General features: G+C 46.4%; 1 protein-coding gene and 1 pseudogene across 1 annotated transcript; both read left to right on the forward strand.

Moving 5' to 3' along the window:
- The first annotated feature begins 3,460 nt into the window (after positions 1-3,460).
- On the forward strand, positions 3,461-4,931 carry LOC123117000 (UDP-glycosyltransferase 83A1-like; annotated as a pseudogene).
- Positions 4,932-16,761: 11,830 nt separating this feature from the next.
- LOC123117001 (UDP-glycosyltransferase 83A1) lies at positions 16,762-18,347 on the forward strand. The gene is made up of 2 exons (XM_044537859.1): positions 16,762-17,331; positions 17,440-18,347. Exons 1-2 carry the CDS (start codon positions 16,851-16,853, stop codon positions 18,333-18,335), a joined length of 1,377 nt encoding a protein of 458 aa, XP_044393794.1. The 5' UTR covers positions 16,762-16,850; the 3' UTR covers positions 18,336-18,347.
- The last annotated feature ends 1,456 nt before the right edge of the window (positions 18,348-19,803 follow it).

The raw sequence follows: 19,803 nt of genomic DNA on the forward strand, positions 1-19,803 counted from the left end.
GATCAGATTTTTGACAGCCACCGCTATACGGAGGAGAAGAAGGTACGATATGCATCCATTGAGTTTACTGGGTATGCTTTGATTTGGTGGAACCAATTGTGTCGTGCTGGAGGTTGTCCGGAGACATGGGTGCAAATGAAAAATCTATTGCGGAGACGGTTTGTTTCTGAACATTTCACAAGAACCTTGTACAATCGACTCCAACGGTTGTGCCAAGGTAATTCTAGTGTTGATGAGTACTATAAAGAGATGGAGATTTTGATGATTAGGACAGCGGTGAATGAGCCAGAGGAGGCCACAATGTCAAGATTCTTTCATGGACTGAATGAAGATGTGCAAGAAAGGATAGAGATGGTTACATATCAAGATTGGCAAGAACTTGTGCATCAAGCTATTCGTGTAGAGCAGCAGCTGAAGCGTCGCCAAAATCGCAGCCAAACCTATACATCAAGCACTTGGAGAGGTTCAGTTCAGCGAGAAGTAGACGGAAGTGTTGCTGCAGATTTTCGCTCACACAACAAGATGACTACAAAAGAAGCTAATGCATCAAAGGTTGAATCTTCCAATACTCCTGCCACTCGCATTAGTAATATTCAGTGCCATACATGCAAGGGTAGAGGTCACTTCAAGAAGGATTGTCCTAATCTGAAGAAGGTTTTACTCACAAATGATGGATATGTCACCGATGACTCAAGTGACAAATCTGAATCTGAGAAGAAAGATGCAAATTATTGTACTTTTGAGACCGGAGCACCTCTGAGTTCAGATGGAGGAGATGGTGTTAATCTCATGGTTCGCAAAGTGGCTCATGATGATGCTCCTATTATTGAGAAGGGCCAGCGACAAAATGTGTTCCAATCCATTTGCAAGATCAAGGACAAAAACTGCAAGGTGGTCATCGATGGAGGCAGCTACAACAACATCATTAGTAGTGATCTTGTGCATGCTCTTGGGATATCAACATGGAGGCAGCCCCAGCCATATTATGTGAAGTGGCTGAATGGTGTTGGTAAGCTGAAGATTACGCATCGTGCTAGGGTGCAATTTTCAGTGGGAAGTTATGTGGACAGAGTGGTATGTGATGTGGTGCCAATGTAAGCTTGTCATCTTCTTTTGGGAAGACCGTGGCAGTTTGATCATGATGCTACTCACCATGGGAGGTCTAACAAGTATTCTTTCATGCATCAAGGAGTGAACCATGTCTTGGAACCTATGGTGGATCAAGTACTCAAGGTTGAGCAATTCCCACAAGTGAAGAAGCCCAAAAAGAATACCTCAAAATCGAGGACGGTTTTGTCTGAAGGAAGGGAGGATGATGTGGACCAGATCATGATCAAGGCATCCAAGAGTGAGGTTAATGCTATCACAAATGCTGAACCATTAGAGCATCCAAAGGAAGACAATGGCAAAACCATTATCTTAGTTGGGAAGCTTCCGGTGCCTATTTTAGGAAAAATCACACATCAGATTTCCAGCTGCAACTTCCCACCTAAACCTAATTAATTCTGGAAGTCTCTAGCACCTTATAGAGGCTGGAAAAGATGGTCTTAGAAGTCAGCTTTCATTCAAAAAAACGGTGCATCATTTGAGGTCTTGAGTCAAAAGTTGTGCAAGTTTCCATGCAAGTTGTCCAGGAATTTATTACAGCGCGAGGCTCAACAAGTTTGCTCCTGCTACAGCTTGGGGCTCACGAATTTACCCTTCTTTTTTGAGTTGTTTTCACACCTATCTAGTGGGTGCTTCTAGTATAAATACTCCCCAGCTGTTCCATGTGAAGGGGATGAGATTTCTGAGTTTATGTTTGTAGACAGCCGGTGAGGTTGTGTTGTGCTGTGAGCACTAGTATCGTTGAGTGTTAGCTCATGTGTGTGGATTGGAGGGCCCGTCCTCAATTCATATAGGATCCTTGTGGTTCCCTCTTGTGATTCTTCATAGGTTCACAAGCTTCCTAGTTTGGGTTGCATCCTTGTAAACCAAGCTAGTTATCCACTGCAATTTATCTGAGAGTGTTTCCTCTTGTTTTTGCCACTTGAGAGAAACAAAGTGTGTTGAAACAAGTATCGAGTCAGTTTGTTGCTGCTCCTTGTGAGTTCTTTGGCACCGTGAAAGATCGTTTCCGAGGCGTCCCGTATCACACAATTCATTTGCATTCGAGTGGTTAGTTGCGGTTGCGGGTACGAAATTTGGCTACAATAATCAATTCTTTCCAAAATAAGGAGATACGGGCCCTGATGTCATAGAAGAAGGCCACCAGCCACAAATCATGGCTGCCTACTGCAACAAAGCTCCTTGAGCTAACACACAAATCATTTGCATTCCAGTGATTAATTGCGGGGGTTGCGGGTACAAAATTCGGCTACAGTCATCATTTTTTTCCCAAAATAAGGAGATCGAATTGTAAGAAGATTAGATGAGAGAATCAACGCAATGGATTGTGTGTCGTATTGATGCTCGAGGGTAAGAAACCTCCTAAAAATAAGATGGAAACAATTCCTATCTAATTTCGGAAAATCCTAACTACCAAAATAAGATGGAAACAATTCCATCCGTTCCTTTATATTAGGTGTATTTGTTTTTTGATAAAATTTCACAATATAAGGTGCATTTGTTCTAGTTACTCATAATTCCGTTCTTGTCCCCCTAGAAAATGGGAAAGTATGCCTCACCTGATTGCATGTATCTCTCACCGTAGAAAAAAAAAGAAAATTATCTCTCGTCCGATTGTGTGTATCTCCCTTTCCTAGTCTAAATTATTTACTTGCTGCTAATGAACGAAATTGACAAGGGTAATTTTGTCCTAAATTGTCTATAATAACGTGTCTTGGTCATCGTGCCAAAAATAATACACCTTACATAAAGGAATGGAGGGAGTATAAGGTTTCTGGCCAACTTGCTCCCACGGTGATCCCCGATTGGGGTGTTCCTGTCCGTTCGATCGGCTGATAGATCGCATTTTAACTGTCCAATTTTACTGTTTGGTGAAAACTTTTGTTACATCTCTTATTTATTTTGTAGGTCACTGACAATGGACCATTGAGATCGTTGTTCCACACCACAGCGAAGTGCTCGTCGCTTGATCTTGGTGCGAATTGAATTCGTGGACTGGCGGAACCTAGGTTTCCACCCCGCACGGGAGATGCTCCTGTCTATATCCAACATGATAGAGACAACAACCTGGTCCACACTCCACTCCACAACTTCATAAATATTTATCAACATGATCGTATGAGTCATTATCCAGATAACCTATTCTTTGGAAGAGACAAACATGTGGTCTGTTGACTATAAATGTGCTGATGCAATCCCTGATGCAAGATCAATTGGTTTGGCAGACCCTTATATGAACATGTGTGGGCATATATATACCAGACTATCGTCCTTGTCATCCTCGTCCACGGGGAGAGTGACACATTTTGCTCTTGCAAATTTGTCATACTCCATTCTAGCGCGAAAAACCACAATGGCTGCTGCTGCTGCTGCTCATCTAGCTGCTCAGCCTCGTGTCATGGTGCTACCCTTTCCTGCGCAGGGCCACGTCATCCCGCTCATGGAGCTGTCGCGCAAGCTCGTCGAGCACGGCTTCGAGATCGACTTCGTGAACACCGAGTTCAACCACGACCGCGTCCTCCAGGCCTTGGCAGAGGACGGAGCAATCCCAGGAGGAATTCAACATGCTCTCCGTACCGGACGGCCCGGGGCCGGCCGACGTCCACACCGACATCGGCGCACTGGTCAAGGGACTACCGGCCGCTATGTCCGGCCGCCTCGAGGGGATGATCAGGTCGAGGAAGACCAAGTGGATGATAGCGGACGTGTCCATGAGCTGGGCCCTGGAGCTGGCCACCACGGCGGGCGTCCGTGTCGCCTTGTTCTCCACGTACTCTACAGCCGTGTTCGCGCTCAGGTTGAAGCTCCCAAAGCTGATAGAGGATGGTGTTGTTGATGAAATTGGTAAGAGCAAATCGAAATTTCCATCTCCATGTAACTCGTTAGTTTCCTAGTCTTTTCTTGGTATGTCGACTTTACACCATGAACATGGACACCACGTACGGAACGCAGGGAACGTGAAGAGGCACGAGAGGGTCCAGCTGATGCCGCCCGTTGACGCGGCAGAGATTCCTTGGGTCAGCCTTGGCAGCACCACGGAGAGGCGCAGAACCAACATCCAGAACGTCCTCAGGACCAACGGTTGATGCCGCTAGCTGAGACGATCATATGCAACACTTTCATGGGGATGGAACCTGACGCTCTGGCTCGGCCCGCTGGTAGCGCCGACGTCAAGGCTGACCGGACATTTCCTGCCAGAAGACCTCACTTGCCTCGCCTGGCTCGACACGCAGGCCCCCGGCCCCGTCGTCTACGTCGCCTTCGGGAGCTCCGGCATCTTGGACGCGACGCAGTTCCAAGAGCTTGCCGACGGGCTCGCGCTCTCCGGCCAACCGTTCCTGTGGGTCGTCCGGCCAAACTTCACCACCGGAGCCACAAAAGGTTGGTTCGACGCGTCCAAGCGCCGCGTCGAGGGCAAGGGGCTGGTCGTCGGCTGGGCGCCACAGCAGCGCGTGCTCTCGCACCCCGCCGTCGCCTGTTTCATGTCTCACTGCGGGTGAAACTCGACCATGGAAGGCATGCTGCACGGCGTGCCGTTCCTCTGCTGGCCGTACTTCGCTGACCAGTTCGCCAACCAGAGCTACGTGTGCAACGTGTGGGGCACCGGCATCAAGCTTTGCCGAGACGAGCGAGGGGTCGTCACCAAGGAGGAGATCGAGAGCAAGGTGCCACGGCTGCTCGGCGACGAGGGGGTCAAGGCGAGGGCTGCGACGTGGAAGGACAAGGCTTGTGCGAGCATTGCAGAGGGAGGATCCTCGCATCAGTGCCTTCTCAAGATTGTGAACTTGCTCGGAGAGGCGGGATCCCATCCCATCACCGCGTGATCACGACACCAGACATCGGACGGCTCTGAACATCTACGTTGATATACAAAAAGTAAAAGTCAAACATCTTAGATATATAGCAACAAAAAATAATGGTTTGGTATAGTAGCAACAAAAAAAACTAGTGAAATGGTCAACAAGGCTCAAGGCATGATCTTCCTGCGTGTTAGAATAACAAGTAGAACGCCCGTGCGTTGCCACGGGCATTTGAAATATTTTATTGAAGTTATATATATATAAATATAATGCATGTTAAATTTCACATGCATACAAAAAATAGCCAGTAACAATCGGGTAATAATTGAAAGCAATGATCCAACTAATAATCTGTAAGTACATAGAGAGCAATGATCCAACTAAGAATCTGTAATGAATTAATATCTACTTGATGGGCTTAAGATATTCTCAATATCAGAACTGTTATGTTTAGGTTCATACGCACAATATTTGAGCAAGTATAATAAAATTTCTTCCTCTACTCATAATCATCTTGCATAAGCAATATATATAGTTAGCACGGATATTTCACATGGAAGGTCCAAAAATATGCAACGGAGAATACTCATCGTGCAAACTGGACGAATCAAATCTTTACCGTTCCACGAGAGCATAAAATCAAAAACAAAGAGACAGACACATCCATGCAGTTGAATATATTAGTATTATCTTGAATATAGTAATAACAAAATAAATGTTTGTACCTTGAATATTATGATAATGAGATATATAAATTTACCCGTCCATGCTCGTTGGAATACCAGTCGAAAATATATGTTGCCATCTAGATATATCAGAATTCCATCTGGATTGCGCTATTTTGAGTGCGTTGTTGAATTCACTTCCAATTTTTTGAAATTTCACTAAATGTCTCAAAGTTTTAAACTCTGGCGACTGTGTTGTATGAAGAGTCCAAACTGTATACAAGGCGGACCTTCTGTGGATTGTGGTGTCCATCGAAAGGTCTTTGTGAGGGTCCTCGCCCTAGATCGGGTGGCTGTCTTCAATGCAGAGTTGCAAATTACAGGCGACGACTTGACGCAAAGAATGGTTGTGCACCGACAGCGTACATCACATGTATCTGCTGAGATCTTTTTTCTTTTTGCGAATGTGTACCTGCTGAGATCGTGGAAAATTGGTGGCGCAACACATAAATGACGTCGATGGCGATGCTATTTGAGCACCCAATCTCGAGCTTTGGGGTGGAAGCCTAGGTCTGACTTGTATATCAGTTATACCGAGCAATGTCGAGGTTTTTACGTCGTTACCTTGTTGAAGGCATTGTTCGGCTTAGACTGGTTTTTCAGGATGAAAACCTAGATTCTCTCCTTCGATGGTTGGATATGGTGTCTTCTTCTCTTGCAACTTCTTCTTCTCAACTTCTTGGTTCTGTCCTCAACAGAAACTTTATCATCTTTTCAGTTACATAACAAGACGTTTTAGCTAAAAAAACTCCATCTGGTCAAACTATAAAGGGCATCTGGTCAAAGTATCAAAACAATATGTAGAGGCCCAAAATCTTGGTTGCCTTGCTAGTACGCACTCACAATGTAATGTTTAGCATACATAATTGATCCTAGCAGTCCCATTAGGGCATGCCCAATGGGTAGCCTCAGCCTGCTGCCCCGCAGGCACACGTAGGTTCAGAACTGGGTTCGGACTAAAAGGTATTGCCCTGCAGTAGCAAGTGTAGCCTGCAGAAGAGACAGCTTCTTCTGGCATGAAAAGCCAAGAAAGCAAGAAAAGGCATGCTGCACTGATGCATGCAAGAGATGGATAGAGAGAGCGGAAATTAAATAATGCTTTGCATGTGAAGGACAGTGGGTCCGCTACATAGGGTGGCCTATGTTGGAGAGAATTTTTCCAAAATGATAGCTTCATTACTTTTTGATTAGTTTAAGAGCTGAGGCAACACCAGGGTGATGTCTCCATTGCATATGCCCTTAGTGTACATAATTGATCCTAGCAGTCCCATGAGTGATCATTTTGCAGAAGAAAAGGCTTTAGACTTTTAGTCCATTAGCATCAAAAGAAAGCGTCACATTTAGAAAAGTAGTATATATGAATAAAAGGGAAGCAATATGCATAAATAGCAAGATATTCTATGATACACACACACACATTTCCGATGGTCCACACACATTTTCGATGGACCCAACCTCTGCATCTGTGAATTGCCGCACCTAGCCACTACAAGAAGAGAGGAGCACAGTAGCACGACAACTGCCGGTGACGCAAGTGTAATGGAACAAACCTGATATTAACGACGCTGCCATGCTCCTTGAGGCATGAAAAAAGCAGCCGAGCCATGGTCGCGCTAGTTGGGTCTCCTCGACCGCGAAACGGTGTAGCGACGGGAAGGAACCGGCGCCGCTGGATGCAGAGGTTGGGTCAATGTGGCCTCCGGCCGCGACGCCGATGAGGACAAGGGCGAACTTAGCCATGCGGTCAGGTGACGCCGCCGCCGACGAATCGCAACTTACCTGCAGCACAACAAAGACGCAAGTATGTTCAAATCGTAAGTCTATCGAGACTGACCTCAAGAATCAGGGGTAGAGGTAAGGGGAACACGAACTGAGATGGAGAGTGTGGGAGAGCATCGGGGCATGGCCGACGGCCAAATCAGCACCATATTAGCGACGGTACTGAGGCCAAGAGCTCTTGCCCATGCTCTCATCGTCGCCCACGATGGGAAGCGCGAGGCATTCGGTGATGGCGGATCCAGATGATGCTGATCTCCAATGCCGCCCGCGAGATGGGAAGAAAACTAACTGTCGGCGTCGCCGCTGCACTTTACCAGAGGGCCACCTGCTGCAGCTATGGCCGCTGGCAGGGGCAGTAGTGGAGGGCGCCGTCGCGCAACTTGCACCCGCGTCAGGAGCATCCGAAGATGTGGAGTAACCTGTTGGAAATATGAGCAATTTACCGAATGATTTTATTAACAGAAATACTAGATAAAGCATGACTAAAACAGCAAATATAAAGCAAGTCATGCAATCTGACAGAGAGAAGGTAAACATCATCTGCATATATGAACTTGAGCTAAACACATGTAGAACAGACACTAGATGAAGTTGCTTATACGACATAGTACCTAACATACGTAGGGCAGAAACTAGAGCCAAGAACTGTAGCAGGACTTCTAACAGAAAGGAGAAGAACACGTACGGCACAGCAGCAGCAGAAGCCCTGGACTTGGGGTCGGTGTCCTCGCCTGCCATGTCGTTGAGGAGGTCGTGGACGTCGGGAAAGAAGTCGTCGTCGGGGAAGTAGTCATCGGCGACCGGATCGTCCGTGATGAAGCAGCCAGTAGTCGCGCTGAGCTCTCCCCAAAAACCTTATCACCCTTCTCCCGTACAGGACTCAAAAGGTGCGGTCTCGGAGGCCTACTGTCCCGACGCGCGGTGCACGCCGCAAGCCGGGATGAGGAAGACAGCAATAGCGTAGAGTTTGGAACTGTTTGGCGAGAGGAAGAGGACCTTCTAATGTGTATCTCGGGAGAGGAGCGACCTCTCTTATATAGGCACAGCAGAGGGACGCGAACAGGCTGCGCCGGGAGGTGAAGCAACAGAGGGAGACGAAGTGAACAGGCAGCACGCGAAGAGGTGCGCCGTTCGTATTCATTATCCACTACCGCAAAACTTTTCAGCTCCCACGTGACCTTTCGTATACCCGTAGCGCGTGACAAAAATTAGACATCGGCTCGGCTCATTCCCGCAACCCGTCGTGACGTGGCGAGGCGGGCGGCGGAGGAGGAGCGCGCGTGGATGTCCCTCTTGTTCTCATGCTCATACAAGTGAGGAAGGAGCCTCCCTTATAAAGAGGTCCAACTCCCTCTAAACTAGCAATGTGGGACTAAACTTTAGTAGTATCCCTTGCCTTGCACAAATGGGCTAAGTGGGCCTCTAGGATTTATTAGGAATTTCTGAAATAGTTATTGGGCTGCCCCAATATAGACTAAATTCCAGCATAACCGCCAGTGGCCGCGAGGTCGCATGATATTGCAGCAGCGAGAGACGTCGATCCCGGACGTCGGCGGCAGCGTCTTCTCTGGCGGGGGTCGGCGGCGGAATAAAGAAAATACATGTATGCACTAATGCGGGAGGCGAGTGTCAACATGGTTCAAAGGACTTACCATTATCAACATCATGATGAGTTTTTGTTTTTCTTCTTTTCATTGATTATGCACCACAGCCTTGTATAATTACCATCATTGAATGAAAATGCCCGTGCATAACAAAAATAATTATAACAAACTGAAGTGGGTGATGTCTTGACATGATGGGAAGAATAATAGTAAAAGTATATTATGAATAATGTCTGATATAGCTGTCAAAGAAAAGTACAGATTTTAGTTGAAGCCACAGGTATTTCAAAAAGGGAATCGTTTCTCGCCGGGGCACCGGCCGAACCGTTCCGCCGGTCACGCGCTGGATGTGGGATCAAAACTGATCCAACCGATCCCATCATCTCTCACGTAGGCCCACTCCTTATCTCTTCCCAACCAAAATCATCCATCTCTCCCCTAGAGTTTCCATGGCGCTACCTCCCGCGGCAAGACATGGCCACACCAGCCCACCGGCGGCACCGCTGCTTGCACAAGCACGCGCCCTTAGAACTCCCTTTCCTCTTATGCGCTCCGCCATGGCCGCGCCCTCGTCCTCCCTCCTGATGCTTGCGTAATAGTCGCACTCCCTCCTCCTCTCCCTCAAAGCTCATCGCCATGGCCGCCTCCTCCTCCACCCCACCCCTCAAATGCTGCAACCGATGTGCTCGCCATTGGAACTCGTGTGGCTGCATGCTGCATTCCACGGCCATGGCCGCGAGCTATTTTGTTCAAGGGAGACCATGATTTTTCTGTTGACGAGGTGGAACCAACAATCGGCGGCGGTGGAGCTGCGACCGGCAATCGACCGAGCTGCAACCGGTGATACAAAATGCTATGACCAGGGCTAATTTTTGCTGGAACCAAAACAGGGAGCGGAGTTTGAAATGTTGCCGAGAAGCTGCAAGCAGTACCCAAAAATGCTACAACCCGTGTCCAAAAAAGCTACCACCGGCTTCTTCAAAAGTTTCAGACAGAGACGAGGAAGCTGGGAGGAGGCCATCGAGAAAACCAAAAAAGCTACAATCAGCTGCGAGATAGCTGCAACAGTTCTTTTGAAAAGCTTCAAGCCAGAGAAACGGCATGCACGCCAGCTACGGCCAAAGGCGGCGATTTTTTTAGATGCAACTGTGTTGGCTTTTTGCTACCACGGTGACGACCTTTTGCTACATCCATCCACGGACCATTGTGGAGCTACGACCCATGCCGGCGGAGATGACATTTTTTGCTGCAAGCGTTGTCAACTTTTGCTACGACCGGTGAGAATTTTTGCTACATCCATTCATGAGAGAGATGTGAATCGGTTGGGACGGCAATGACGCCTCGTTTTTAGCTACAAGCCATCACCAGCGTCGACCCGGTGCTACAACTGCATTGCTTTTTTGCTTCAACCAGCAACCATAAAAGCTACTAACTAGTGACCATCACTTTTTTGCTACAATGGGCGACGGTGGATGGCAAGCGTCGAGGGCACCAAGCATGAGCGGCAGCGAGCATGCCGGTGAACTGCGGCCGTCACACACCGGAGCTACACACGGAGCTGCAAGAGCAAGATGCATGTGTTGCATGGGTGAAAGCCGGCGGCGAGCATGGCCGGCAAGGGCTCCGACCGGCGATTAGGACGGCCGGTGAGGACAACAACCAGCGGCTAGGGCGGCCGGCAAGGACGGCGACCAGCGGCGCGGACGGCCGGCGAGAGGCGGCGACGGGAGAACACATAGGGCCGGTGAGATGGAAGGGGTGCGATGAGATGCAGAAAGGGTCCTTCGTACCAGTGCATTGACGAAGATAAAGACGCATCGAATGGTTCCTATCGATCTAATCGGGTGGATGCGGGCCGACCGGCCCAACTTTGGGGCGGTAATTTGGGCCGGTGCGTCGACGCAGATCACTGCCCTTTCAAAAAACATTAGTAATTAATATCATTTTGTATGCAATAAGATACAAAGGAAGTAAATATGTTGGAACCATCAGCCGCACAGAATCAGGTTGTATATCATATTACACAGATGGAGGTTGGACTTGTACAGGAAGTCATCCTCGTATATTTTATGATGACCATGGTCATCATAGTCTAGCACGCCCTCCCCGCACTGACATGTAATTCTGCAAGCTATGGCCTCCTTTGGTTTATAGGGCAGGGAAATCATAGGAATAGCAAAGTCATAGTAAATGAGATGACATGCATCCAAATCCTATGAGTAGGAATATGATTCTAGATGTTCTTTGATTCACATCATAGGATTTTTTCCATTAAGTCTAGACTAATATTTATTTTTCTATGAAATGTAGAGGATAGGAAGAATTCCTCCATAGGAATATGATTCCATTCCTACAAACCAAAGGCACTAAAGAAAAAATTCCTATAAAATCCTATCCTATGGAACTCCTACTCCATTCCTCCAAACCAAAGGAGGTCGTAATGATGGTGGGGTGGGTGCCACTTCTAATATTAATTGAAGTTTCAAACTGACATACATAATCATAAACCTAAGCTAGTGGCTCTAGTTATGAATGGAGTTGAACTATCCCTCCATTCCATTTCATTTTGATAAACCTGAAGATATTTGTCTGACCTTGATTGCCTGGAAGAAGATATAAAAAATATATTATCTCGCGCATAGTGAACGCCGGACGGAATGGCTTTTTGATGTGCTTCGTGATATGACAGAAAATATGCGGCTCAAGGTACTAATGCTGCTATGGAGGATATGTAAGGAATGAGATAGTTCATGAGAAAACTGCGCCTCCAACTAATGTTTCCAAAAGGTTCCTCTGCAGCTACGTCTCTTCAATACTTAACATCTGACAAAACCACGATTATGATCTAGTGAAGGGGAAGGGCGTGATTGGTGAAAATGAAATCTCCAAGGGAGCTGTGATCGTATACTAAACCCTAATTGATGACTTATACTACTAAACTGAACACAAAATGAATATATATCACTTAAAACCATATATTGAACCCTAAAAAGGTTGAAAACTATTAACTAAACCCTGGAAAAACGGATAACTATTGACTAAAAATTGAACTCCTAAATCATAACCACATATAACTGATGACTGGCACACAGTGACAATAATGAAATACTAAGAGCTAGTAATGTTGAAAAAAAAATACAGAGAACCATGTAATAAATAATTTATTAGGACATTCCTGTTTATAGACTGAAAATGACAAAAGTTGAAGAAAATGAAAACTGAAAGAATAAAAGACACAATAATGACAAAAATAAAATAATAGAAAGGCACTGAAAACTAAAAAATGATAAACGAAAGACAAGAAAGCACATCCTCGGTATTAGTATTTGTTAGTAGTTGCAAGTTATCAGCTAACTAAACAGAACTTGATGAAATGAAAAGTAAAGCAATAGTAGGTAATGTTCCGAGGCAGTAAACATCAGAAAAGATTGCTACTACAGTAGGAACATTAATTCTCTAGATCTACTATTATGTAAGGGTAACCAGTAATCCGACGGTTTAACTAACTAAACAAAAAATAATCCTCCTCGGCGGCAGGTGCTTGCTGATGGTGAGCCTGACGATAGAGCTCCACTGAGCTCCTCTTCATACCACCAACTCTCCTACCTCCGGACGTTCCAAGGAAGCACGCCTCCGGCCAACAAGCATTACTTGCGAGCGGCTCGCTGCACACCAAGGGTCTCTAGCCAGCCCATGTTGTAATCACTGGCGAGGCGCCCCCCTTTCAGCATGGCATATTCTTTGAATTCTAGGATGGTTTTGGGGATTAGAATACATGATCCATAGAAAGCTTTTTTTAAATTTGTGTTGGTAACTAGTATACGATCATGGTAGCATGCTATTTTTTAATATGAAAACTTAAAGAAGTATTTTATATTAAGTATAATTAATAGCATACATGGGTGGTAGCTTTTGTAGCATCATGGTCGTTAGTGCTGGGCCAGCGACATTCGGTTTCAATGTAATTGAGGCATTTGATAAGGGGATGATGCATTTGATGAAGCACTTGCATAGGACTTTGGATAAGTGTACGCATGCAACACATGCCTCTGTTGAGTACATATCATCATGATTTGTTTTGATGATTCAGTAGGATGTTGAGGATCGGATGCAGCTAAAAAGGTGCAATTTTAATTAGAAATCATTGTGTTTTCTGCATTACACAACATTTAGCTGGCCATGGCTGCAGACGTAACTAATTGATTCCATTTTAGTAGTAGAATGAAAAAAAGCATAAGAACAAATAGGTTTTCGTATAATAACCTGATTTTGACCCCCTAGATGTTTTGCGGACTAACAAGAAGGACAATATCTACAATTTGACTATGTGTCATTAATAATCCGTAGTTATTTTTAGTCTGTTTTAGCTAGTTATGTGTAAATTAACCTCTTATTTTTGGTTTTTCATCATTTTTATTTTGTTTAGACGGGGAGTATGCTATGCTAGTTTAGCTGTAAGGCAAGAGAAGAGGGTCATGTGCTATGTCAGCGTGGGAAGAGAAAGGTCTTGGGCTCAAGACGTAGGCATCACGAGGACGAGCAATAAACTTGTATGTTTACGACAAGGGGCATGAGGCATGGAGCTGCCCACTATAATGGACATTGGATGCTGATTAGGAAAGTGCTTCCTAAGCTTGTTGAAGGAATCGTCATGGCGAGTGTTTCTCTTGCGTGTGAATAACAAACCTCCCCACCTGTTATGCTGCCGAAATTTCCAGCGAAAATTACCCCGACTTGTCAAAATTTTGGCCTTTTTTGTAAGAAAATGAAAACCTTAGGGGGTTTCATGCAATAAAATTGACCTTGTTTGTAAGAAGAAAGAAATACTAGGGTGTTCAATGCAAAAAAACATTTCCTTGAAGCAAATCACAATCTGGTCCAAAAAAATCACCACGTAAGATCTCACGGTCTGGTCCAACCTATAGGACTAGCTCAAGTGTTGCAGATGATTATGTTTTCCTGATCATGGGAATTAAGTTAAGTGCAATAAGGATGCTAGCAACTTTGAGAGTATGATGATAGAAAACAATCATATTGGATTGACCCAGACTACAAAGGCTGTTTGAATATTTCGTTCCTTCACTGGACGTTCTAGTGCCACATTCGTGCAACATGTTGCCTTTGGTACTAAATATCAAACACATCTAACAAACTCACACCCTTCAGTCAAACATACAAGCATGTGGGTTTCTCAAGTATTATTAACCATCCATCTCTTAAGGTAATATCAGCACACACAAATAAATACCTGCACTGACCAAGTCACTCAAGCGTATGTAGCTAGTGGATGCACAAAGCTATATATAGGAGCCTGCACTAAAGAGTGCCACCCCAACAAGAGCGACTACAACGTCCCTGGCTACGACCAGAAACCTAGCCGACGATCCCAAGTAGGGGAACCTCGCAACTTTCACTATCACGAAAGTGTCCACGATGCTTATGACACACGCAAATGATAGAGTACAGAAGATGACGCTTGTGACGAGGAGCCCGCGGCACCATTTCACCAGTATATATCGCATATCATGAAAATCATTATAAAATAAAGGCATGAACATCAAAGTTATATTTTAATTCACAAATAAAGCTTACTATGCCATGTATATGTAATTATATAATAGAAATAATAAGTATAAGATACACATGCTCAATGTTAAACAACTGTTGAATAAATACAACGCAGGGGGGGCAACGCCCCCCGTCTATCCATTTATTAATGTTGATGTTAGGTTCTAATAATATATTTCTTATTTGTCATGCTCTTGTTGAAGGTGTTGGCTTGAAGCTCAGCCTTGGGGTCTTGGGGATGAAATGCCAAGTTCGGCCTCTGGTTGGCATTAGGATACGATTATTGTCAACACACACAAGCTAATTGTAGCAGAGAGTGATGCAAGCTCCTGTAGAGAAGATTGCGAACCCAACCAAAGGAATAACCGTGTCCCCAGCAATGAGAACCGCCTTAGCCCACCCACCCATGCATGAGAAGGTGGAAACTCTGGCGAAGACGAAACTATCACGAATGCATATCAAGGAGAGGAAGGAGAGAAGATTGAACATAGACCGGTGAAGAGCGCCCCTCAGCAGCACTTGACAGTTGACAGCGGGAGCTCCTCGAGAGTTTTCTTGGATCCCATCATACACATGACAAGTGTGACTCAGATTGACATTGATCATCTCCCGGCAAGAAAAATAAATGTCATACACACATACGCGCACTCTAACCTATCACCAGCTAAGTGTGGCCCAAACCTCCGGCATTTGCATTCTTGGTCGTATACAACTAACTTACAAGATGAATCTACATCATAAGAATATTCAGAATCAAGTTTATGGACGTGTTCTTTTAATATGCAATGCACGGGCACATTTACTAGTCAATCAAAACACAGATTTGGCTGTTTGAATATTTCGTTCCTTCACTGGACGTTCTAGTGCCACATTCGTGCAACATGCTGCCTTTGGTACTAAATATCAAACACATCTAACAAACTCGCACCCTTCAGTCAAACATACAAGCATGCGGGTTTCTCAAGTATTATTAAACATCCATCTCTTAAGGTAATATCAGCACACACGAATAATATACCTGCACTGACCAAGTCACTCAAGCGTATGTAGCTAATGGCAGAACAAAGCTATATATAAGAGCCTGCACTAAAGAGTGCCACCCCAACAAGATCTGCTACAACGTCCCTAGCTACGACCAGAAACCTAGCCGACGATCCCAAGTAGGGGAACCTCGCAACTTTCACTATCACGAAAGTGTCCGCGATGCTAATGACACACACAAATGATAGAGTGCAGAAGATGACGCTTGTCAAAAGGAGCCTGTGGTACCATTTCACCAGTATATATCGCATATCATGAAAATCATTATAAAATAATGGCATGAACATCAAAGTTATATTTTAATTCACAAATAAAGCTTATGCCATGTATATGTAATTATATAATGAACAAAATAATTATGAGATGCACGCGCTCAATGTTAAACAATCGTTGAATAAATACAGCGTGGAGGGGGGGGGGGGGGGGGGCGCCGCCCCCCGCCTATCCATTTATTAGTGTTGATATTAGGTTCTAATAGTATATTTCTTATTTGTCATGCTCTTGTTGAAGGTGTTGGCTTGAAGCTCACCCTTGGGGTCTTGGGGATGAAATGCCAAGTTCGGCCTCTCTGGTTGGACTTGTCAACATGGGTGTACATGGACAATCATCGGCCCACCGAAACAAAGCTCCATGAGCCAACACACAAATCATTTGCATGCCAGTGATTAGTTGTGGTTGCGGGTACAAAATTCGGCTACAATCATCAATTTTTTCCCAAAATAAGGAGATTGAATTGTAAGAGGATTAGAGATGAGGGAATCAACATAGCAGTTTGTGTGTTGTATTGAGCCTCGTGGGTAAAAGGCCTCCTAAAGACAAGACGGAAAGAATTCCTATCTAATTTCGAACAATCCCTAACTACCAATATATATATATATATATATATATATATATATATATATATATATATGCCCAACATGATAGAGACAACAACGTGGTCCACACTCCACTCCACAACTTCATAAAAACTTATCAACACGATGTGATGAGTCATTACCCAGATAACCCTTTCTTTGGAAGAGACAAAAATGTGGTCTGTTGACTAGAGATGAGCTGATGCAACATCAATTGGTCTGCAGACCCTTATATATGCACAAGTGTGAGCATATATGACAGACTACCCGTCCATCCCTGTCGTCCGCGTCCACCGGGAGACCCTGTGACAAACTTTGCTCTTGCAAATTTGTCAAGGCATACTCCATTTCTAGCGCGAACAACCTAGCTCAATGGCGGCTGCTGCTGCTCAAGCTCAACCTCGTGTCATGGTGCTACCCTTTCCTGCCCAGGGCCACGTCATCCCGCTCATGGAGCTGTCCCGCAAGCTCGTCGAGCACGGCTTGGAGATCGACTTCGTCAACACCGAGTTCAACCACGGCCGCGTCCTCCAAGCCTTGGCAGAGGACGGAGCAATCCCAGGAGGAGTTCACATGCTCTCCATTCCAGACGGCCTGGGGCCTGCCGACGACCACACGGACATCGGCGCGCTGGTCAAGGGACTGCCGGCCGCCATGTCCGGCCGCCTCGAGGAGATGATCAGGTCGAGGAAGACGAACTGGATGATAGCGGACGTGTCCATGAGCTGGGCGCTGGAGCTGGCAACCACGGTGGGCGTCCGTGTCGCCTTGTTCTCCACGTACTCTGCAGCCGTGTTTGCGCTTAGGATGAACCTCCCAAAATTGATCGAGGACGGTGTTGTTGATGAAAGTGGTAAGAGCAAATCAAAATTTCCATCCCCATGTAACTCGTTAGTTTCCTAGTCTTCTCTTGGTATGTAGACTGTACACCATGAACATGGATACCACGTACATTACGCAGGGAACGTGAAGAGGCACGAGAGGGTCCAACTGATGCCGCCCGTTGACGCGGCAGAGATCCCCTGGGTCAGCCTTGGCAGCACGCCTGAGAGGCGCAGAACCAACATCCAGAACGTCCTCAGGACCAACCGGTTGATGCCGCTAGCTGAGACGATCATATGCAACACCTTCATGGAGATGGAACCTGACGCTCTGGCCCTGCTCCCGAACGCGCTGCCGATCGGCCCACTGGTAGCGCCGACGTCGAGGCCGGCCGGACATTTCCTGCCCGAAGACCTCACCTGCCTCGCCTGGCTCGACGCGCAGGCCCCCTGCTCCGTCGTCTACGTCGCCTTCGGGAGCTCCGGCATCTTGGACGCGACGCAGTTCCAAGAGCTTGCTGACGGGCTCGCGCTCTCCGGCCGACCGTTCCTGTGGGTCGTCCGGCCAAACTTCACCACCGGAGCCACAGAAGGTTGGCTCGACGCGTTCAAGCGCCGCGTCGAGGGAAAGGGTCTCATCGTGGGCTGGGCGCCGCAGCAGCGCGTGCTCTCGCACCCCGCCGTCGCCTGCTTCGTGTCACACTGCGGGTGGAACTCAACCATGGAAGGCATGCTGCACGGCGTGCCGTTCCTCTGCTGGCCGTACTTCGCTGACCAGTTCGCCAACCAGAGCTACGTGTGCAACGTGTGGGGCACCGGCATCAAGCTTTGCCGAGACGAGCGAGGGGTCGTCACCAAGGAGGAGATCGAGAGCAAGGTGGCACGGCTGCTCGGCGACGAGGGAGTCAAGGCGAGGGCTGCGACGTGGAAGAACGAGGCTTGTGCGAGCATTGAAGAGGGAGGGTCCTCGCATCAGTGCCTTCTCAAGCTTGTGAACTTGCTCGGAGAGGTGGGATCCCATCCCATCACCGCGTGATCACGACACCAGACATCGGACGGCTCCAAACATCTACGTTGATATACAAAAAGTAAAAGTCAAACAGCTTAGATATATAGCAACAAAAAATAATGGTTTGACATAGTAGCAACAAAAAAAACTAGTGAAATGGTCCACAAGGCTCAAGGCATGATCTTCCTGCTTGTTAGAATAACTAGTTGAACGCCCGTGCGTTGCCACGGTCATTTGAAATATTTTGTTGAAGTTATATATATAAATATAATGCATGTTATATTTCACATGCATACAAAAAATAGCCAGTAACAATCGGGTAATAATTTAAAGCAATGATCCAACTAATAATCTGTAAGTACATAGGGAGCAATGATCCAACTAAGAATCTATAATGAATTAATATCTACTTGATGGGCTTAAGATATTCCCAATATCAGAACTGTTATGTTTAGGTTCATTGTGAATATTTGAGCAAGTATAGTAAAATTTCTTCCTCAACTCATAATCATCTTGTATAAGCAATATATCTAATTAGCATGAATATTTCACATGGAAGGCCTAAAAATATGCAACGGAGAATACTCATCGTGCAAACTGGACAAATCAAATCTTTACCGTTCTACGAGAGCATAAAATCAAAAACAAAAGAGCCAGACACATCCATGCAGTTGAATATATTAGTATTATCTTGAATATAGTGATACCAAAATAAATGGTTGTACCTTTTTTCACGAATACGCAAAGCTTGTGTATCATTTCATTGATAGGAGGAAGAATGAGTACAGTTAAGGGTACAACACATCACACGAACGCAGATAGGCGTGAACATGGTGCCCGGAGCAGGGGAACATGGGATGCTCGGCCCGAATAGAGGATACATCACAGATAAACCTACCAAACCCGACCCAAGCACGGCAATGCCGAACCAACAAGAGCACCAACATCTCTAGAACCGAAATAGGGGACCCCGCGAGCGAGCAAGATAGCGCCTTAAAGAAGGAGGAGGACGCCGAGACGCCGTCTCCATCCGGTCCGAAGGAACCAGACCTAGGGTTTCCCCTGAGCTCGAAGAGGGGCGCAGCCGAGGGCCTTGACAACGCCTCCAAGAAGGAAACGACATCCGTAGATGCCGCCGCTGCCAGCGTCGGTAAACCGAGCAGGGATTTCTCCCTGGCCTAAGGCTGAGCAATCCCATAGACACTGTGTCTGGAAATGAAGATGAGGAGGACAACGTCGGTCGGAGCCACCATGTCGGAAGGGAGTTGGCGGGCCTGCATCTGCCGTCGGAGGATGGCATCGCCTCCGAATCCACGAGCACGGATCTAGCAAAGGGGAATCATTGAGGTGTACAAAGTAGGGCAAGAGGCGAAGCAGACCACAAGGAGGGTTGGGCAACGGCGAACAGCAACGCCGACAAGCTAGGACTTGAGGGACGCAGATCCTAGCTACCGTGGCCATAGCCGTCGGACCATCGGGGAGCCACGCGAGCTGG

Source organism: Triticum aestivum, chromosome 5B, assembly GCF_018294505.1.
Source record: "Triticum aestivum cultivar Chinese Spring chromosome 5B, IWGSC CS RefSeq v2.1, whole genome shotgun sequence".
Taxonomy (NCBI): domain Eukaryota; kingdom Viridiplantae; phylum Streptophyta; class Magnoliopsida; order Poales; family Poaceae; genus Triticum; species Triticum aestivum.

Coding starts and splice junctions, on each gene's coding strand:
- LOC123117001 (XM_044537859.1), top strand. CDS start 16,851: ATGGCGGCTGCTGCTGCTCAAGCTCAACCTCGTGTCATGGTGCTACCC. Junction 17,332..17,439: donor CGGTGTTGTTGATGAAAGTG/GTAAGAGCAAAT, acceptor TACATTACGCAG/GGAACGTGAAGAGGCACGAG.